The sequence below is a fragment of the Sylvia atricapilla genome, chromosome 3, assembly GCF_009819655.1.
Source record: "Sylvia atricapilla isolate bSylAtr1 chromosome 3, bSylAtr1.pri, whole genome shotgun sequence".
Classification (NCBI taxonomy): Eukaryota; Metazoa; Chordata; class Aves; order Passeriformes; family Sylviidae; genus Sylvia; species Sylvia atricapilla.
This window is the reverse complement of record NC_089142.1, coordinates 73,904,155-73,922,189: the sequence shown is the minus strand read 5'-3', so window position 1 is coordinate 73,922,189 and position 18,035 is coordinate 73,904,155. Positions and strand designations below refer to the sequence as shown.

The 18,035-nt window shown below is 35.2% G+C and overlaps 1 protein-coding gene across 21 annotated transcripts in view; it reads left to right on the top strand.

Annotated features, from left to right (window-relative positions):
• AFDN (afadin, adherens junction formation factor) overlaps window positions 1–18,035 on the top strand; it is a 115,249-nt gene that overhangs the window by 69,973 nt on the left and 27,241 nt on the right. For all 21 annotated transcript variants that reach the window (XM_066315816.1, XM_066315815.1, XM_066315808.1 and 18 more), the window contains 3 exons: window positions 886–1,084; window positions 2,681–2,784; window positions 4,190–4,276. In XM_066315816.1, coding sequence (XP_066171913.1) covers window positions 886–1,084; window positions 2,681–2,784; window positions 4,190–4,276 — 390 coding nt within the window. The remainder of the gene's footprint in view (window positions 1–885; window positions 1,085–2,680; window positions 2,785–4,189; window positions 4,277–18,035) is intronic.

The window sequence follows — 18,035 nt, the reverse complement described above, 5'->3', positions numbered from 1 at the left end:
AAAATCTGGTTCTGTGTGTAACCAGAAGGAACAGAATTCCATAATTTGTAGAAATCAAAGGAAAGCTTCAGAAACACTACACATTTTGACATGTAGGATGTAAATATCCTGGGATCTTGAATCCCTTCATACAAGCTGTGGACAGATTGTCCTTTGATTAACATATTAATACCTGGAAAATATATATATTACAACAGCTGACCATTCTAAATTTTATCCAAAATTCAAAAGACAGCTGTGTTTCTTGCAGAATTGTAAAAAACAGTCCTTAGGTAAACTTTGATAGTTCAATGATACCAAACAAAAAAGAAAGGCAGAGGCAGTCTAATATTTATATAGCTGAATGCATTGTCTACAAAGTCCATCTTTTATTAATTTCGAATATGTTTGTTTATTAAGTCAGAAGCACTCATGCAACAGCTCAAAAGGTGTTGGGGGAATGGGAAGAAGGACTTGTAGGTTGGAGATGCTTTTATGTATTGGCTACCAAACTATGAAGTCTTTTGCTGAAGAACATAACCTATATTACCTGTTTACACATAGGTAGTATTGTATAATAAATCCATTGTTGTTTGGTTTATTATTATTATTATTATTATTATTATTATTATTATTATTTTGAAAACATGCACTGCAAGTTTGGAAAGTCCTGAAGTAAAAATAAGAGCTTCTGTCACATTTGCTTATAAAATTATCTATGCGATTTCATAAAATAAAGCAATGCAATGTACTGACGCTACATAGCAGAGCCAAAGTAGTTTTATGTCTGGTAATTTATTTTTAAAATTGATTTTTCTTGCAATCTTAGCATCTTTTAATGTAAGGTTTTTTAAGGTAATGAAATTATCCCTTTTTAGTAACAATGTCTTTCTGCCTTCTGTGCAGGAGTTGATAGAGAATGTAGTAACTGTTGCAGAAAATACAGCTGATGAACTTGCTCGCAGCGATGGCCGAGAAGTCCAGCTGGAAGAGGATCCTGACCTACAGCTACCTTTTCTTTTACCAGAAGATGGCTATTCCTGTGATGTCGTCAGAAATGTTCCAAGTGGTTTACAAGAATTTTTAGATCCACTCTGTCAAAGAGGTTAGTTCTTTAGTTGTTTTACAATGGTCTGTGTAGCAAAGACAGAATGCAGAATATATTTTAGTTAGGTGTAAGCCACTTCTTCTTTGTGTATGATTCAGTCTTTTTATACTGTGTTCTTCAAGTGCTTGGTTATGCAAGTAATTAAAATTATTAAGGCTTACCCTTTATCCCTATCCCTTTCTTTCAGTTTCAAGGTTCTAAGTAAGCAGTGCTGAGTTACTAGTGCCTGCTGAGACATTGTTTTGCCTTTGCTCCAAAATTTTTGATTTTTAAAATAATGTGAATTGAATAGTTAAAATATATTTTTTTTAACTCATCAGTTGCTTCCATGTAACATTAAAAAAACCCCGTGAGTTTAAAATAGTTCTTTTACTGTTCATCAGTGTAAGAACTTACAGTTCTGGCATTTGTAGTCCAGCAGAATTTCAGATGACAAGTAGATCTTGTGATTGCATGAAATTGACTTAAACTTGCAGAAGTAAAGCAGGGCGTTTGTCTGAGCATTTACAGTAAATGAACATGTTACAATCTTTATTTGGTGTTACTCAATTTTATTAGAATTTCTTAATTTTCTGCTTAAAAGCAGTGGTTTAAAAACTTGTACAGGAATGTCAGGGTAAATAAAAGGCAAAAGAGGCTATTGAAAAAGCAGACTCATTCTATATTACAGTGAACCTTTGCAATTATTGCTTCCAACTTTGTTTATAGAAAAGCTATATTCTTGCATTTAAAAGAAAAGTAGGAAACAGACTGTTTTGAAAGTCCAATGAATAACAGAGGATGTAGTTTTGAGACTAAAGTAGACTAGTAGAATAAATTCTTTCAGTTGCCATACAAATGGCTGTATATTCATTGTGAGTAAGCATTTTTTAATGCATATTTTCAAAATTTTACTTTTTGGGTATTCCTTAAATTATGCTGAGGGACTTTTTAGGGTGAAGCAGTGTAAACTGAATTGCTAAAAAGTGGTCTTTATGAGGAGGAGAATATAATATATTTGCGTGGATTGATTAATAATTTCTGTGTGATGTGTGTTGTCAATGTCCCTGATTTAGGAGAAAATGTTGGATGTGTCTGAACTGCTGTGGCTTCTTTTTCAAAATTTTAGGAATTTTTCAAATAACAAAAAGTAAATCAAATGAAATACCTGTTAATTGCAGTGATGTATTTAAAACCATAATGAATGCACACAAAGCTTCTCCTCTGCTAAATCTATGCTGAGACTGGTTAACGAGACCCTCTGCAAAGCAGATTTCAGTAGCACTGTTCTAACCAGAGTTCTAGTAGTTTGTATGCTAAAAGATTATTTGGTGTTTCATGTCTCTGCTGAATCTGGTTGATAAAAGCAATATTTTGCAGCCCAGTAGTTTTCTATGAGCTTGCAATGTTTTTAAATAAGTATGTTTCTCAGAAGCAACAGCTATAGAACTATAGGATTGTGTAGGTAATAGCGTAAAATTGCAGCAAAACCCATAATGGCATCTGAGATACAAGGTTTGACACATCAGTGACTATAAAAAGATTAATACTATTTTATTTTAATTAATTCCTTGAGAAAATGCCATGACTGTATCAATGTTACTTTTCTTCTAGGTTTTTGTAGATTAACACCTCATTCACGGTCACCAGGCACATGGACAATATACTTTGAAGGTGCAGATTATGAAAGCCACCTGTCTCATGATAATGCTGAGCTGGTAGGTATTGATTCAGTGAATAATTATTGACAAGGCATTATGGCAAGGTATTGAGCTTTATGTGATCAGTTTTAGCCCTTATTAGGAAAAATAGGCTTCATTGTTAAACATGTAGTTCCTCAGTGAGTTGGTGCCTTTAAGGAACTGTTTGGTGATTTTTTTTTTTTTTAAGTCACTGTTTTTCTAGGCTGTAGCATGATTATAATTTTCAGGTAAGCAAACTTCGTCATATTCCCCCAATCTGAGAATAAACAGTGAAGAAATTTCTTCTAAACACAGGTAAAATATATGTGGACATGGATCTATAAATAACTTATGAATGGAACTACAGGCTGCTTTTATGCATAAATTGGCAGTTACCAACCAAATATTTAGTATGAAGGTTTAGTCTGATGCTTTAGTTTTCCTTTGCATTATACTTACTAAAAAGGGTCTCTCTGCAGTGCAAGGTAAGGAATTTTTTCTTTTATGTTATAAGGGTTGGTTTGTGGTGGGCTTTTCCTGCTTGTCTGTTTAAATACAGAACAGAGTTGCAGAACAGCTTGGTTTTGGAAAGATGATGGCTTTACATGAAATAATCTTTATAGCAACTGAACAGAAATAGTGTCGTATTTTAAATTAGTACTTTCAGCTTAAAAACTACTTGCATTTCTAATACTTAATCAGAAAGTACTAATATTTTTTTTAATTACTCTCCTTGCGTTACATTTTTACTTGTCATGGGTTTTGTGGAACTTGCAGCTACATTTCAGTATGAATACAAGCTAATGTGCTCCAATTGACATGCTTCAGCTAATGAAGAGTGAGATGACAACTTTTTGAGTTGAGGAACTGGCAGTGTTGAAAGATAGGAAAAAAAGTGTATTCAGAAGTGAAATTCTTTGGAACTTTTATTTCAAAGCTTTAACTCTGCCTTTGAAGTTAATTGGCTTCTTAATAATTCTGCAAAGATAATATTCTCTTCTAGATGCAACACTAAAACTTGAGCTCTCTGTGTATGTCACCCTCACCTTTGTAATAGGGTCCTGTAATTGAATCTGAACTTCAGTTTTGGTTAAAAGTTACTACAATTTTATAGACCTGTTACATTTTGATTTGTGATTCATTAGTAAGTTAAAGAAGGAGAAACAAGGAGCAGACCTCAAAGTTTCAGCAGTGTAGTATAACACAGCTGTTAATACTTAATATGAATCCATATTAATTAAATCCAATAATTAAATGTTAGATATTCCACCTGTAAAATAGATACCAGATACATTATTATATTATATTATAGGATGTGAGACCTGCTGCTCTAACAAAGTAGTTTTGTTTGTAATGAACTATTCTGCTTAGTTACTTTCCCAGTCTGGCAGTGAATATGAACTTCAGAATTTTTTCTTCTTTCCCCTTCTCTGTTTGATAGGCTCAGCCGTTGAGAAAAGAACCTGAAATTATCACTGTAACACTAAAAAAACAAAATGGAATGGGACTGAGCATTGTTGCTGCCAAGGTATGGAAGTCAGTTTGTTTAAGTCTTATTGAAAAAAGCTTCTGTTTTTATCAGCCTGCAGCGGAAGATGTTAATGGACAAAGTCTATTTCCCTTTGGTTGGTTGTGCACATTCTGTTGATCATGCTTTTATTCTGATTGGGGACTGTTTCTGTAAAATGCACAGATGTGGACAATACAAATGGAAACATAATACGCATGTAATTATTAGGACATTTCAGTTCAAACCTCTGCTACAAGTTTATTTAGTTTCTTGAGAGCCAAAAATTAGCATTATTATTAAATAGAATTAATGAACAGGTGTATCTAGCACTCCTGCCGAAAGTAAAGAAGTAAAAAGAAGAATCCATGTGTGGGTTAATTGATGAATAAACAGATTAACTCAAATGTATGCATTGCAGTTTGAATACTTTCTGCCATGAAGACAACACCTTTTACACAGTGTAGAGGTGCAAGAATGGGTTCAGTTTTGTTTCTTTACAGTGGAGACTTATTGCATAATAACCAAAGTTGTGGGTGTATGCTGTAGCTAGTAACACTACATAGTAATGTATAGAATGCACATACAGCTCCAGCCACCAGATGGAAGACTCCACTAGTTGGTTGGTTTTGCTTTATTAACTGAATCAAATAGCAGACATAATCTTTTGAGTTTAAAACTTGTTATAATTTATGCAACAGTGATACTCAAAAGTCTGTGTTATGATGGTGTGGTGTACAATAGGTGGAACAAGTCTTTCCTAATGTCTGTTCACTGTGTAGTATGTAAAACTTCAGAATACTGTGACACTCTTTGGCATTCAGTGCATGAGCTGAAAACGTGATTGTTTTACTTTTAAGTTACCTCACGTAGTTAATTGGTTCTAAACAGCACTGTTTGGATTTTTTACAAACTTCACTCATTTCATAGTCTGTTATTGAAATGGTAATCTTGCATGGTGTCAGCTTTTAAGAATTGTTTCAGACATCTGTAAAGGATCCCCTGGTGTCAGGCATATAGTGATAAACAATCAGCAATTATTGAGGAAACAGTTCAGGATCTGAAAAATGTAATTCAATATTCTGCTCTGATTTTAGTGGAGTGGGTTAATAATTTGAGAAGCAAATGCTTGGTCTTGACACTGGATTAAATACATATCGGACTTGTGACTGCCATCTGCATTTCTGTTGAATGTTTCAAAATGTGCCATGGAAGTTTTTTTTTGTTGTTTTTTTTTTTTTTTTACTTTACTCTCTGAAATCTTAATTTCTCATCTAGAGTGAAGCAGCATGTAACAGGGAGAAAAGTTTCCTTTTTCCTTGGAGCTGGCTTGCTTCTAGATGTTGATTTAACAACTGACATTTAGCTTCCATTAGCAGCATGTAACAGTGCTACTGGTCAAGAGCATAAGCTCGATCTGAAAGTTTTTTACAAGTTATTAAATACATTCCATGATCAGTCATGGAAAGAACAGTTTTCATCTGCACAGTTGCGGAAACACTGGTTCAGGCAATCGTATTACATCTTACTGCTGTGTGCTGCTCTAATATTGAAATTCTGATATAAAAACAGTTATGTTTTAAATCTTGGTCTCAAATAAGCAAGAAACAGATTGTTTTAGTTTTGATGTATGTACAATAGAAACTTCTGCTTAATATGAAGTCATCAGGATGTTCATTGGATAGAAATGATTGTATTCATTGTTTGAAACAAGTTGCTGTAGTAGTTTAAGTAGGATTATTTTCAAGAGGTTCTGAATTGCTTACTTTGAGTAATTATCAGTGTATTTTTCCTGTAATGGGCTTCATTAAAAATAGAGAGTAAAGAAGAATACAAAGAATACACAGGTGTTAATTTTCTCAGTCTGGTCAGAGCAGAACAGCTTAGAGAATTGAGTGAGTGTGACTGAGAAGCTAGTAAGGGTTGGTGGATTTTTTGTTTCTATTCCTTATATTGATGATATTTACGAGCTTTTTTTTTTCTACGGTGTCTCAAGTAGTGTATCTTTTAGCAGCATAAAAGTTAAAACTCTCATTTTTCAGTTTGAAAATGCAGGAAGAAATCAAATAGACTATTTTTTTAAATTTTCTAAACATTAACTGGATGGAATAGCTGAAATGAGAGGCAAGTATGAGAACAGATTCAGATTTTTCTAAACTAGTAAAAGGTTGGCTATTAAGGGCTCATAAAGTTGAAGAAATGAAAGGTCATACTTTGAGAAATTCCTAGCTGCTGCTGCCCTGCACAGGAGCCCAGTTTGATGGCTGACCCAGTTGTGTTTATTGAATTATTGGTCTTCTACAATGCTTCAAAAGGGCTGTAGCAGTAGAAAATGCAGCTGGTCGACAGGCCCTTCTCCAACCAGTGAAGGATAACCCTGAGTCTGTTCAGCTTTTGTTAGGAAAACAGTTCTTTTCCTGTGATGTGACAAAATACATGCTTTCAGTAACATGTTGTGAGATTACCTTTGCATGTCAGTGCTGACCTGCCTTTCTTGCTATGTGTTACGTGGCTTCTCAAACTTGTCACGGGCTTTGGATGAAATTTGTTGATGTGCAGCTTGATGATGATATTCTAGAGGTGGACAAAATGGGCAGATTCTCCGGAGATCATAAAGAAAAATAATACCAATGGACTGCTTTTCTTTCTTCTACCCATTGCAAAAAAAATGGGTGCTTTCCTAGTAAACCTGTGCTCATCTCTGAGGAAACGTCTAAAAACTTGTAATCTAATAATTCTTTGAATTTTTACTAGTTTTGTGGTTTTATTAGCTAAAGGTCTGTGCCAGTTAAGAGTTTCTAATGACGAAATTAGAAATCATACCTTATATATTACTTTTACACCAAATGTTCCTAATTATCAAGTGATTGTTACACCTTCTCTTCTGCAATCAAAAAAACCAGGATGGAAGCAAAGGTTGTACAAGCAGAAAAAAAAGGGATGCACCTTGCATTGAAATGCTGTATACTTGCTTATTCTTATGACAGAAGTATCACCTTGAGATACTAGGTGATTGCAAACATCTGTACATTAATACAATTAAAACCAAAACAAAAGCTGAGAAGGTGAGCCAAGCAGTGTATTAAAGTGTTAGGTCCCTGAGGAATCCTTTACTGGATCCTCTTCCCACCTAGAGCTAGGTAAAATGTTTAAGTGCATTACTTCTTTCACTTTCTAATCACAGCTACTCGTATTTTATTTAATTAGAAGTTTTAGAGGCCTGCCAGGAGTGCCAGAGAGCAGAAAATCAGTGAATCATCTAATTCACCTCACTTTGGTGTTCTCTTTGCCCCTCTGAGCAAACATGTAGTAAGTGCATATGATATATGCAAACATAGCAGAGAAAGCAAGTTTACTTATGAAACAGCTGTTAGCTTCCAGAGCAGTTCAAACAGTGTTGTGCTTGTTTAAGTTTTGTTTTGGTTTTTTATAAATTGGGAAAATACCTAACAGCAATTCTTAACTGAATGCTTTAAACCGATTTTTCTTTTTAATTTAAAATTAAGCTGTATAGCTTCATATGTGATCCAGAAGAATAACTTCTTGTTCTGCCCTTTGGTGGATATAGCATGTTTTCTTACAGTAATACTCTGTATCTTTATTAGCAATAGCTTTTGTAATAGGTATATGGAAATGTAGTTGGTAGGAGTGGTCGGGCATAGGGAACAGGGAACAGTGTTGCCTATTGAGGTTGTGTGCAGACTTTGGTTGTTCTAACCCTGAAAGATGTTTTGATGTTAAAAGCTGCCAGACTCCAAACCACATTGTGGTTAAGTTTTTATGAAATCCAGATGATTTGGAAGCTGCGTGTGCATGCAGTTTACTTTAAAAATATATCACTTTTTTGGGGGCTTTTGCATGTGACTTCTTAGCCATCTGTGGGCCAGCACATTACTTCCTGTTTAATTTGGAGGTTTTTGTCTTTAGTACAAAAGGGCTCCCTTTTTGTTTTTTCTAGCAGTTTTCAGAGTTTAATAAAGCCTCTAAAGTAAATGGAAGTCAGAACAGCATAACTGATTACGTAAGAGTCTGAATATTGTATTGGTTATAGCTGGTGTTGATAAATGCTACACTGTGTCATAGCATCGAGCTCCGAGTTATCTTGATGGGTATCTTGGAAAATCCAGCAGACTAGAGCTGGTGGTTGCTGTTGAGGGCTGGAAGAGAAGTGGAGAATTGTTTTTTTTCTTTCAAGGATCTGTAGTCCCGGAGATCAAAATGTGGTTTTCTGTTGTTGGAAGAACAGAATCCATGGTAAGTCCGTTCAGGTTTCTGTTGGGACTGTTTTTCTCTGAAGTTTTACTATCCCTGTACTTTTTCCTGCTCTCTTGCCTGTTTAAACCTGCCAGTAGTTATTTGTTCATGTAGCAACTATGTAATACAGCATGCAGTTAAATATAGTCAGATGTTAGTAGCTAACTTTCTAAAATCTAGAAAGAAAAAACTAATTTTATAGCTTGTTCTTCATATGTACTTCTGAAATTTGTGGAAGTGACTATTAATATTTAAAGTTTCAGGTGTGATAACTCCTGTTTTACTGTGCCAGAGCATGAATAGCATGACCTGTGATCTGTTTACTTGTCATATTAGTTGGCTTTAATCCAGGTTCCTCTAAAAGTCTGTTTTTCTCTTATTGAATCTCAGTAGAATAATTAAAATCAATGTCCCAAACAGGGTAAGATTTTTAATACTCTGTAGACCCTTCTGAAAAGACCAGAACATGCAAATTCATTGCAGTTAGGGTGTCTTATTCAACATGTTCGCAGAGGAGAGGCATTTAAATTCTGTTTAGGTTAGTACTGCACAAAAGGAAGGATTCCCGTGTTCTGCAGGAATGAGCAAGTTTTGTTGATGAATTTTTGCATGCTGGTTATATTCACTAGTGTATTGTGATTTAGTTCTTAAAAGTGTGTCACACTTCAACTTCTTGTCCAGGCATCTTTTATTAGTATAAACAGTAAAGGTTACTTCAAAATATATACAAGGACCTTAAAATACATGTTTATGGCCCCAGTGGCACATAAATCAGAGTGTATTTTCTAGGATTTTTTTAACAGGTAGTCAGACTGAGTGGTGCTTACTGAAATAGTATAAGAGATGATAAGGTGTTCCTATTTTAACAGAAGCATTTTAAACATGAGTATGACAGTTCAGCAGTAAATACTACAGGGAACAGGCTTACTGTTCTAAAAACAAATATGTAACATGTTACCTATAACTAATACGCATTTTTTGCCAACCTTGTTTGTTCCTAAAGATAAGTGAAATGATTCTAAGTTGCATTGAATTGTAAACCATTGTTTGTCATTTTATATTTAGCAGTAAGTTCAAGGTGTTAAATTTAAGGAGGGTTTGAGACTTACAGGAATATCAATTTTGATGTAAAATTTTTCTGCAGGTCTTTTTCTACAAATATCTTATAAGAGATCCATGTAGAAGGAGCAGGTTTAAACATTCATTTAATTATTTTTCCCTAAAATTGAAAATTATACTTTTAGTTAATTATACCGGTAACAATATACAAACATGAATCTCTCTAACCTGTGTCTGTGAATATAGACAGTTGATAGGATTTTTATTTTTTTTTACTTGGTTAGCTTTTTACATGTGCTAGGTCTTAAGATTTCAGATACCTCAATATTTGAAGTCTTCCTGTGACTGTGTTTTCTAAGTATTTAAGGAAATTTTTTGGCAGCATGAAATTTTCTGGCAGCATTCATGTTTTCCTCCCAGCAGGAATTAGTTGAAATGTTTCAGTAATAAGATTTAAAAATGTTTTGTGGAGGTGTTATTTTGTTGATTCTGATTTTTTTTTTTAGGGTTCAGTACTAATTCACCTCAGTGGTTTAAACTACTGGTGTCACCTTAACAGGCTTCTTAGGAGAACCTTAGGGAAACTACAGTATATAATTCTAATTTCCAGAACAGATTTCTCAGTCTCACAGAAATCAAATAGTATGTAGGTTCCTGGTTTAGTCTTCATCAGGAGCAAATAAGTAGCTCTGTGTTAGCAATTTGCCTGGTTTTTGTTGATTCCTAACTTCTAGCAGTTTTTGCTTAAATTTTGGTGCCCTCTGGATGTACAAAGTTTAGTTAATGCTTTTATGTGTTGTGTAAAATCTGAAGGTTACACCATCAAAGAGTGATTGTTTTTCTCAGTAGCTGTGAGATCTCAGCTCTGCTCAAGTGGAGTGGGTTTTGTCTTATTCATTTGTGTATATTTAGACTGATACTGCAAATAGGTGCCCCAGACATGGTCACCCTAGGCCTTCTGAAAAAAAGTGAATTTTAAAATTCACGTGTAATTTCCTCATTGCACGAATACCCTGTGTATGCAGGCACTTCTTTGCATGCCTGCTTAAATATGTACTACACATACTACATACGCTGTAGGTAGAATGCCTCTACCAGACTTCATTAAATTCTGGTATTCAAATAACTTTGAAAATTTTGGTTAGATACATATTAATACACTTTTTTTTTTTTTTTTTTCCGTTCTATTAATGACAAAGACTTTTGGAACTTATGAAGTTCTCTGTTGACTTTCTACTGTATAGGTAATAATCTCAGTTAGAGTAGAGATTTAGATGCTTAATAGTATGTGTTAATGTACACACTGATCCTGGATTACTTTGTATCCATCTGAAACTGCAGAGCCTGCATTATGTGGAAGCTAATTCTCTGGGTTTTTTGGGTTGTAATTTATCCTCAGCTATAGAGGCAAGTGCCATTTTTTGAAAAATGCAGAGATACGGGGTGTTTTTTTCTCAAATAAATTGCCCAGTATGTCTTTCCTGTGAAGCCCAATGCAGACATAAATAAGCTGAAACATATGATCAGAATTGACTTACCGAGGAAGAGCATCACAGAACCTGCAGTATAACTTGTAGGTTTGTACACAACTCTGAGCAGCCCTTGGTGTGTCAGTGCTCATGGAGTATTTATAGCAAATGTACATTAATAGGTTAACCCTTGTCTGGTGAAATAGAGCTCAAGCAATATATTTTCTTTGAGCTCAGTTTTCCTTTGAAACAAAAGAGCAGTGGAATCAAACAGTGGAAACAAACAATACAAAAATGTATTTAATTTCTTTTTTGAAAATTAAAAGTGCCTTTAATGCATTTGTAGAATATTATATTAAGTTGCAGCATGTATAATAATAAAGACTTTTTTCCCAGAGGTTAAGAGACTAATGAACAAAGTTTGCTTAGGCTTTTACAAATGTTGCATATGAAACCTTTTGCATATACTTAACACTTTTCCCATTTCAGGAGAATAAGACTAAAGTAAAATAATTTAGGAACTGTTGAATACTTGATTTCAGTCTTAGAAGGAAATGTTAGGCCAGTTGCATTCCTGGAGTGTGAGAGAAATCATGCTGTTGTATTTATATATTTCTGTTTAGCACAGAAGACGCTAGAGCTCTTTATGTCGGTGTACCTGCTTTCCATGCTGAACACTGTTAAAATCCCCAAACAACTACATATGCACAAGAGTACAGTAATTTATTAATGCCATTTTAGGGAGTCCAGAGCATTCTGAGTTGTCCTGTGAGAAGCACATTTAGAAGATAAGAGTGTATTCACTTGCTTGCTTTGTGCAAGTCAATCTTGATTGCAAACATTGTTTTATTAAAAAGTATCACGTAACCCTTATTCCATTAAAAATAGCAACAAAACTCTTCAGTCTTTTCTCTTTACTCCCTTAGAGATTTCTTGTAAGTAGAGCATCTGGATACACCAGACATAAAGTTTCTAGGTTAATGATGTTTCAGATGTTGTTGCTGTCAATCTACCTTTTTTCCCCTCTGAGTAGCAAGACATTTTTCATCTGTTTTTCCTATTCAATTTAAAGCTGCTGTGGAATTGATCATAGCAGTTTAAATGCTTAATAAGTAATAAGATTTAAAATTGTTTTGTAGAGGTATTTTTTTGCAGATTTTTTGTTTAGGGTTCAGTACTAATTCACCTCAGTGGTCTAAACTACAGATGTTGCCTTTTAACAGGCTTTTCTTTACCTGCTGAATAATGTTGATTATTGCCAAACTTTGAACTTACAGTACAGGTTTTGTTTGATTGGAAATATTTTGCCCACTTGTGGGCAAATATTTTACCATTTGTACTTTGTCTAGCTCCAAAAACATTTGGGTTTGGCCCCCGACATGGTGGAGTATGTGAGATGGGAAAGCAGAAGTATGTTTTATGTAGAGCATGGGTCAGTTTTTAAAATTCTTTTAAAGTCAGGAAACAACATGACTCAGTGCAGCTGTAATCACAGCTAACATCAATTTTAGATACAGCAGGCTAGTTCACCTCATTTGTATTTGAAAAGTATTTTCTCTAATGATGACAGATTCCCAAAGTGTCTGCATTGGTCTTGAGGCAACACAGGCCTTAGCTTTCTCTGACAAAGTGGGGTTGTTTTGTTTTGTTTTTTTCCCCACAAAAATTATGCCCTTGCTAGAGGTGGGAGTAGCTAGAGTAGCTACAAAGCTGGCCTTTCTCCTGCCTCTGGGCCCACAGCAAGTAGTTCAGTGAGTCTTAGACTTAGTATATTTGGTACCTAAAGTAGATAAAATAAATACTCATCCAGATACAACCTAAAGAATGCACGCAGCTTTTTGGATGTGAGTGTTTGGGTGGTCAAAAACCTTTGCTTTTGCCTCCTAGAGAGTGAATTTGTAAACTTGCTGCATAGCTTATTAAAGTTATTTTTTAAAATGTGTACAGGCTTGGGTTGTTTAATTACTTCTAGACTAATTACTTGTCAGGGCAGTAAGAGTGAGACTTGATTCTGTTCCATAAACTTGCTTTGGAGGATGTTTATTACAACTTCCAGAGATCTTCTGTTTAAGCATAAGAATCTGGAATCAGGAATTAGCCTTGATAAAAATCAGTCAAATCTACTCTGGGTGTAGGCAGATAAAAGATATAGGGCTGGTATAAGGCTTGACAAGCTAGTTTTCTGTGTTTTTTTCTTTTAACACATTTTATTTGCAGTTGATTCATCCTGTGTTAAACTGTTTTAATTTTTTATAAAATACCATGGAAGCTTAACTGACTTGGGAAAACTGTCAGCTGTAAAGCATTATGAGACATCCAAGATACCTTTAGTAAGGTATATTTGTGTATGTGTGCACACATATTTATGATACCTACATTATTAAAATAAAATCTTACTTCATATTTGCATAAGTATGAAAAATTCAAGAAAATATTGAAAATTATTTATTTTCAAAGATCTGTGTGAACTACTGGAGTGTTTTGACATACAGTCTTGGTGTCTGAAGCCACCTAAATTGGAGTATTACTTGAAAAGATTGGTGACTATGACACTTCTGTGGATTCAAAGTATAATCGGAGAGTGAAGATACTTACAGTTCAGGGCTTTTTTTTTTTTTTACTGTTAATGTGAAATGTGAAAGCATTTCCATGTATATGTATTTAAGACAGGAATGTACATTTCTAAATTGAAAGGTCATTAGAAAGGCACTGACAGATTATGGAAATGAAAGTTGGCTTTTAATACATCTAACATTAAAAAAAATGTTATTGAAGGAGATGGTTTTAGTCAGGTGTGATTTTGCCAGTCTTCACTGGAAGCTGTTCATTGCTCCAGTTTTATCGGGGTGATAAACAAAGTATGTGAAGCACAACGAGTGTGGGCAAAAAAAGGCTTCAGAACAAGTAATGACAAGACCTTCCTGTTAATTGCCCGGAGCAGCACCAGTTTGGTTAGGCGCTGTACTGCAGATCTGCTCTGCAGATGCATAGTTTTTCCCGAATTACGTAATACCATTCTACTATTACTTTTAACAACTGGAAAAGTGTTTTTATAATAGTTTCTGTAGTTCTAGTTCTCATTATAGGTATTGAAATCCAGGTCATTTTACAGGTCTCCTAAAACTGCAAGAATATTGCTAACCTCCCAGAAAGCAGAGCTGGTTTGTGATCCACCTGTGCTGGGTGAGGCATGACGTGTGGGGATGGGAGTAGTTCAGCTGTTGAGGTTAGCACCTGGTCAATAGATGGTCCCTCTCATTCTTTAGAGGGGGACACTGGTGGGGGCTGTGTGGTGTCTCAGCGACTCCAAGCCATCATTCTGAAGGTGGCAGGTTCCCATGAGCGTGTCACAGGATGGGTTACTCACCTGGGAATGAAGCTGCATGGTGACTCTCACTAGAAGGAGCTGGCTGTTGTTTTTGCCATGCCTTACAGCTGCTTTGGTCCTGGCAGATACCAGATGGGAAGGAGGAGCAAGCAGAATTTCTTCTGCTTGCTTTTAATGCTTCTGTGGTGACTCACCAGCTCATGGGATTGCTGTGGTGCTGCCCTTAAGAAGTCTGTCAGATATTCCTGTTACTCAAACTGTGACTTTTCTATACAGTTGTACTATATGGTGTGTCCTGATTTTATGGCTGATGGAATGTCTGTGAGCCAGAGTTTCCTATGTATGTTACTGACAAGAAAGTTTTATAAAACTCATCTGGTGACATAGCAACACTAGCAATAAAATCTGTTCTCCTTAACTATGCTCATTAAATCTGTCATGCTTATTAATTCATTACTGTGGAACTTTTGTGCATCCTCAATTTTACATCCTCCTGATGCAGGACTAGCAGTTTCTTTTTTAGATCATTGTAGTTTATCTTGTTCTTTTCTTCATTGGTCTGAATACCCTATAGAAGTGGCTGTGATAGTTTGTTTGGCCTGGGTGTTTTTTAATGCTGCCTCTTTTGTTTCTACAGTTTTCTTAATGATATTTTTAAGCAAATGCAATATTTTGGGCACAATCCTTTTATTAGAGCAAGGAGGGGCTTGCAAATCTCTCGGGTGAGATTTTAATTTCAGCTTTAATTGTTAGATTTTAATGGGGTTTTTTGTTGGCTCCAGTCTGCCTGAATTCATTAATCTCCAAGATAAATAGTAGTGTTTTTTTAAAAAAAGAACTGGAAGGTCTTGCTGCAGTTCCAGCTGGTTAACTGTTCTCTGCTCCACAGCCTTCAGTCATATTTTCAGGTGAAGTCAGGTTTGTGTGAACTCTGTAACTCATGGCCTGTGAACAGTACCGATGGAAAACTCAACAGTCATCATCATCATCATGTAAATGCCTAGTAAACCCTCTTGGTGTTTTATTTCCTTACTTTTTATTTTCCTTTGGTTTTTTTAATTTTATTTATAGCCTTAGGGTTGTAATTTTAGACTACATCTTCTAAGATTTTTCTAAACATGTTTTCATTCTGTGATAAGAAGTATTTCAAACTAGCTGGCCTTGTAAAAAATAAAGCTACTCCTGTTTTCTAAAAGCTTCCATATCTTTCTTTAGTCCCACTTTAAATATTGTCAAACCCTGTAGAGGGGCCACATAGATGAAATAAAGGTAGAGCTAAGAAAAATAGAACTCCTTGCTTGTGAGTTTTAATCTCTGGATTTATTGATAGTCTTTCATACCTCAATTTTTCATTTATCCTCTTGCCTTGTATCTTTTTTTTTATTCTAGTTCTCAGCAAGAGAGGACTCCTTGTTTATTTAGGTTTTACAAGGTAGTTTGGTCACTTAAACATTTGCCCATACATCCTGTTCTTCATTTAGGTAAAGACCCAAGTTACCATTCTAAACAGACTTCTGTATGCAGAAGTGTCCCGTGTCTATTTTTACCTCCCAAGTTGGATTAGAAAATCTTTTAAAAATAGTTATTAAAATTCCAGTTAAATGGAAAAGTTGTCCTTTGTCATAGAATTCCAGCCTGTAAACCACAGCAAATTTAGGATTAATTATTGTTCTCATGCTCTGACTAAACTCCATGTGCACGACAAACTTGCAAATGCAGTGTGTTAACATCTTTCAACTTGTGCTGTTTTAAAGCATTTAATTACTTCTTAAGATAAGTGTGAGATGATTAAAAATCTTTATACAGGTATTGCATCTCACACAAATGTGTGGCTTTATCTTGGGTACTGGATCTAATAGCTTGCCTCAGTTTCCCCCATGTGTTGGCTTTGTGCATCTTAAAGATGAATAAGCTCAAGTGTGGAGAAGATAATTTTCAAGAATCTTTTTTTTGCCTCAGAGACCTAATAAAGCTTTCTAGAATAAAAGGGGGGGCAGGAACAACATTTTTATCCCATTGTGCAATTACATGAGTAAAAGTGCTTTGCATAAAATGCACATAAAATGCATTTTTGTCAGTTCTACGTGAGTTATTCATCTTCATCCCTTGCTAAAGTTAGGAAATTTTTTTTTACATTTAGAAGGAGAATGAGTGGGGCTTGGCAAAATTGGAAAGTGTCTTTTCAGTGCATTTGCCATGCAGGCATTCAAAAGCTTAAAATGAAGACATTTTCTACTCTGTAGTTTGCTTCTCTGTGTGGGAACCTGCACGTACGTGGGTGTTTGTTTTGTAATTGTTTTGGAGCACAGCTCCCACTAGAATGCAGTTGTTTTGCAGACACTATAGAGAGCTACTTGAAAAGTGAGTCAGTAGGTGAGCTATAGTAGGATTTAGGAATTTCAAATGGTTTAAGTTGTTGGGTTGAAAATAATATTATACCTTAAGTAATGGAATCAAACCACCCTTAATGATCTAGGCCCCTCCTAGCAACCTCCTTTCTTGCACTGTTATGAACAGTCATGATGTGCTGTAAACAATTTAGGGAAGCTGATTAAGTTGGAAACAAAGCTTGTATTTGGGAGGAGGGGAACAGGAGACGGGGATCAGCTGAGCCTCCAGCCAGGTCTGTCATGGGACCTGCCTCAAGACAGTAGTGCCTGCACAGCTCCAGCTGTGAGACAACATGGGAGCAGACAGGTGGGTTTCTTCCTGACACTCTCTATAAGTGCACTACGACTGTCACTGTAATTAATTTATTATTATAATATTTAAAAAATCCTGAAATGTGTAAATAGTGCTTCACTGCTGGCCTCCAGAGTAGTTCTCCCTGCTTTATGCACTTTATTTGTGCAAAAAGGTTTTTGTGTACTGATTATTTAACTGAATTGTAAAAGCACAGAATGGAGATATTTCCCATATTGAAGTTTCAGTCTGAGGTACTTCAGGTATGAGCATTTTTAAATACCTTGTTCCCTTCTTTAGTACCCAGTTCACTATTTGGTGAATTCTATTCAGCTAATACCTTCCTTATAGAACATTTTTCCCCCTAGGGTTCTGTTTTGGCTGTGTATTGTAAAAGTAGATACAATTTAGAAGTCTTTAGAGTAGTGTTGTAGTCAGTTCAGGAATATTATCACCCAGGTGAACTGAGGCAGCAGTAATAGTTTAGTGGGTTTTTTCCTTAAATTACTACTTAAAGGGGAGGATTCCCCAAATTTTTCCTCCAAAGTGTATCTTTTACTTTCGGCAAGGATTGCGGGAAAAAGTTGCATCAAGTGTGAAAGAAAATGGGCAGATTGGTAGCACTAGAGTGTGGTGCAGTGGATGAGGCTTTTTAAAATATAGAATATCTTACATTATTTTTTGAAAAATACTTTTAAATGTTTTTGAAATTTTGTAATTTTTATGTATATTTGAGAAAATGTCCTGTATGTTTCAGTATGTTAATCTTGGGGAAAGTGAATCAGCCATTTCTTTATGCTTACTTCATTCTTGCTTTCCACAGTCATCTGACTACTTTACAGTTGTGTTCTTCTGTTTGGACTAAAAGCCATAAGGATACACGTGGTTCTCGTATTAAAGACTGGAGAAAATAAAATGAAGTGAAATGAAGGCTTATCATATTTTTATTACTGATGCACACATGTTACTGCTCTGTTTTATTTGTGGG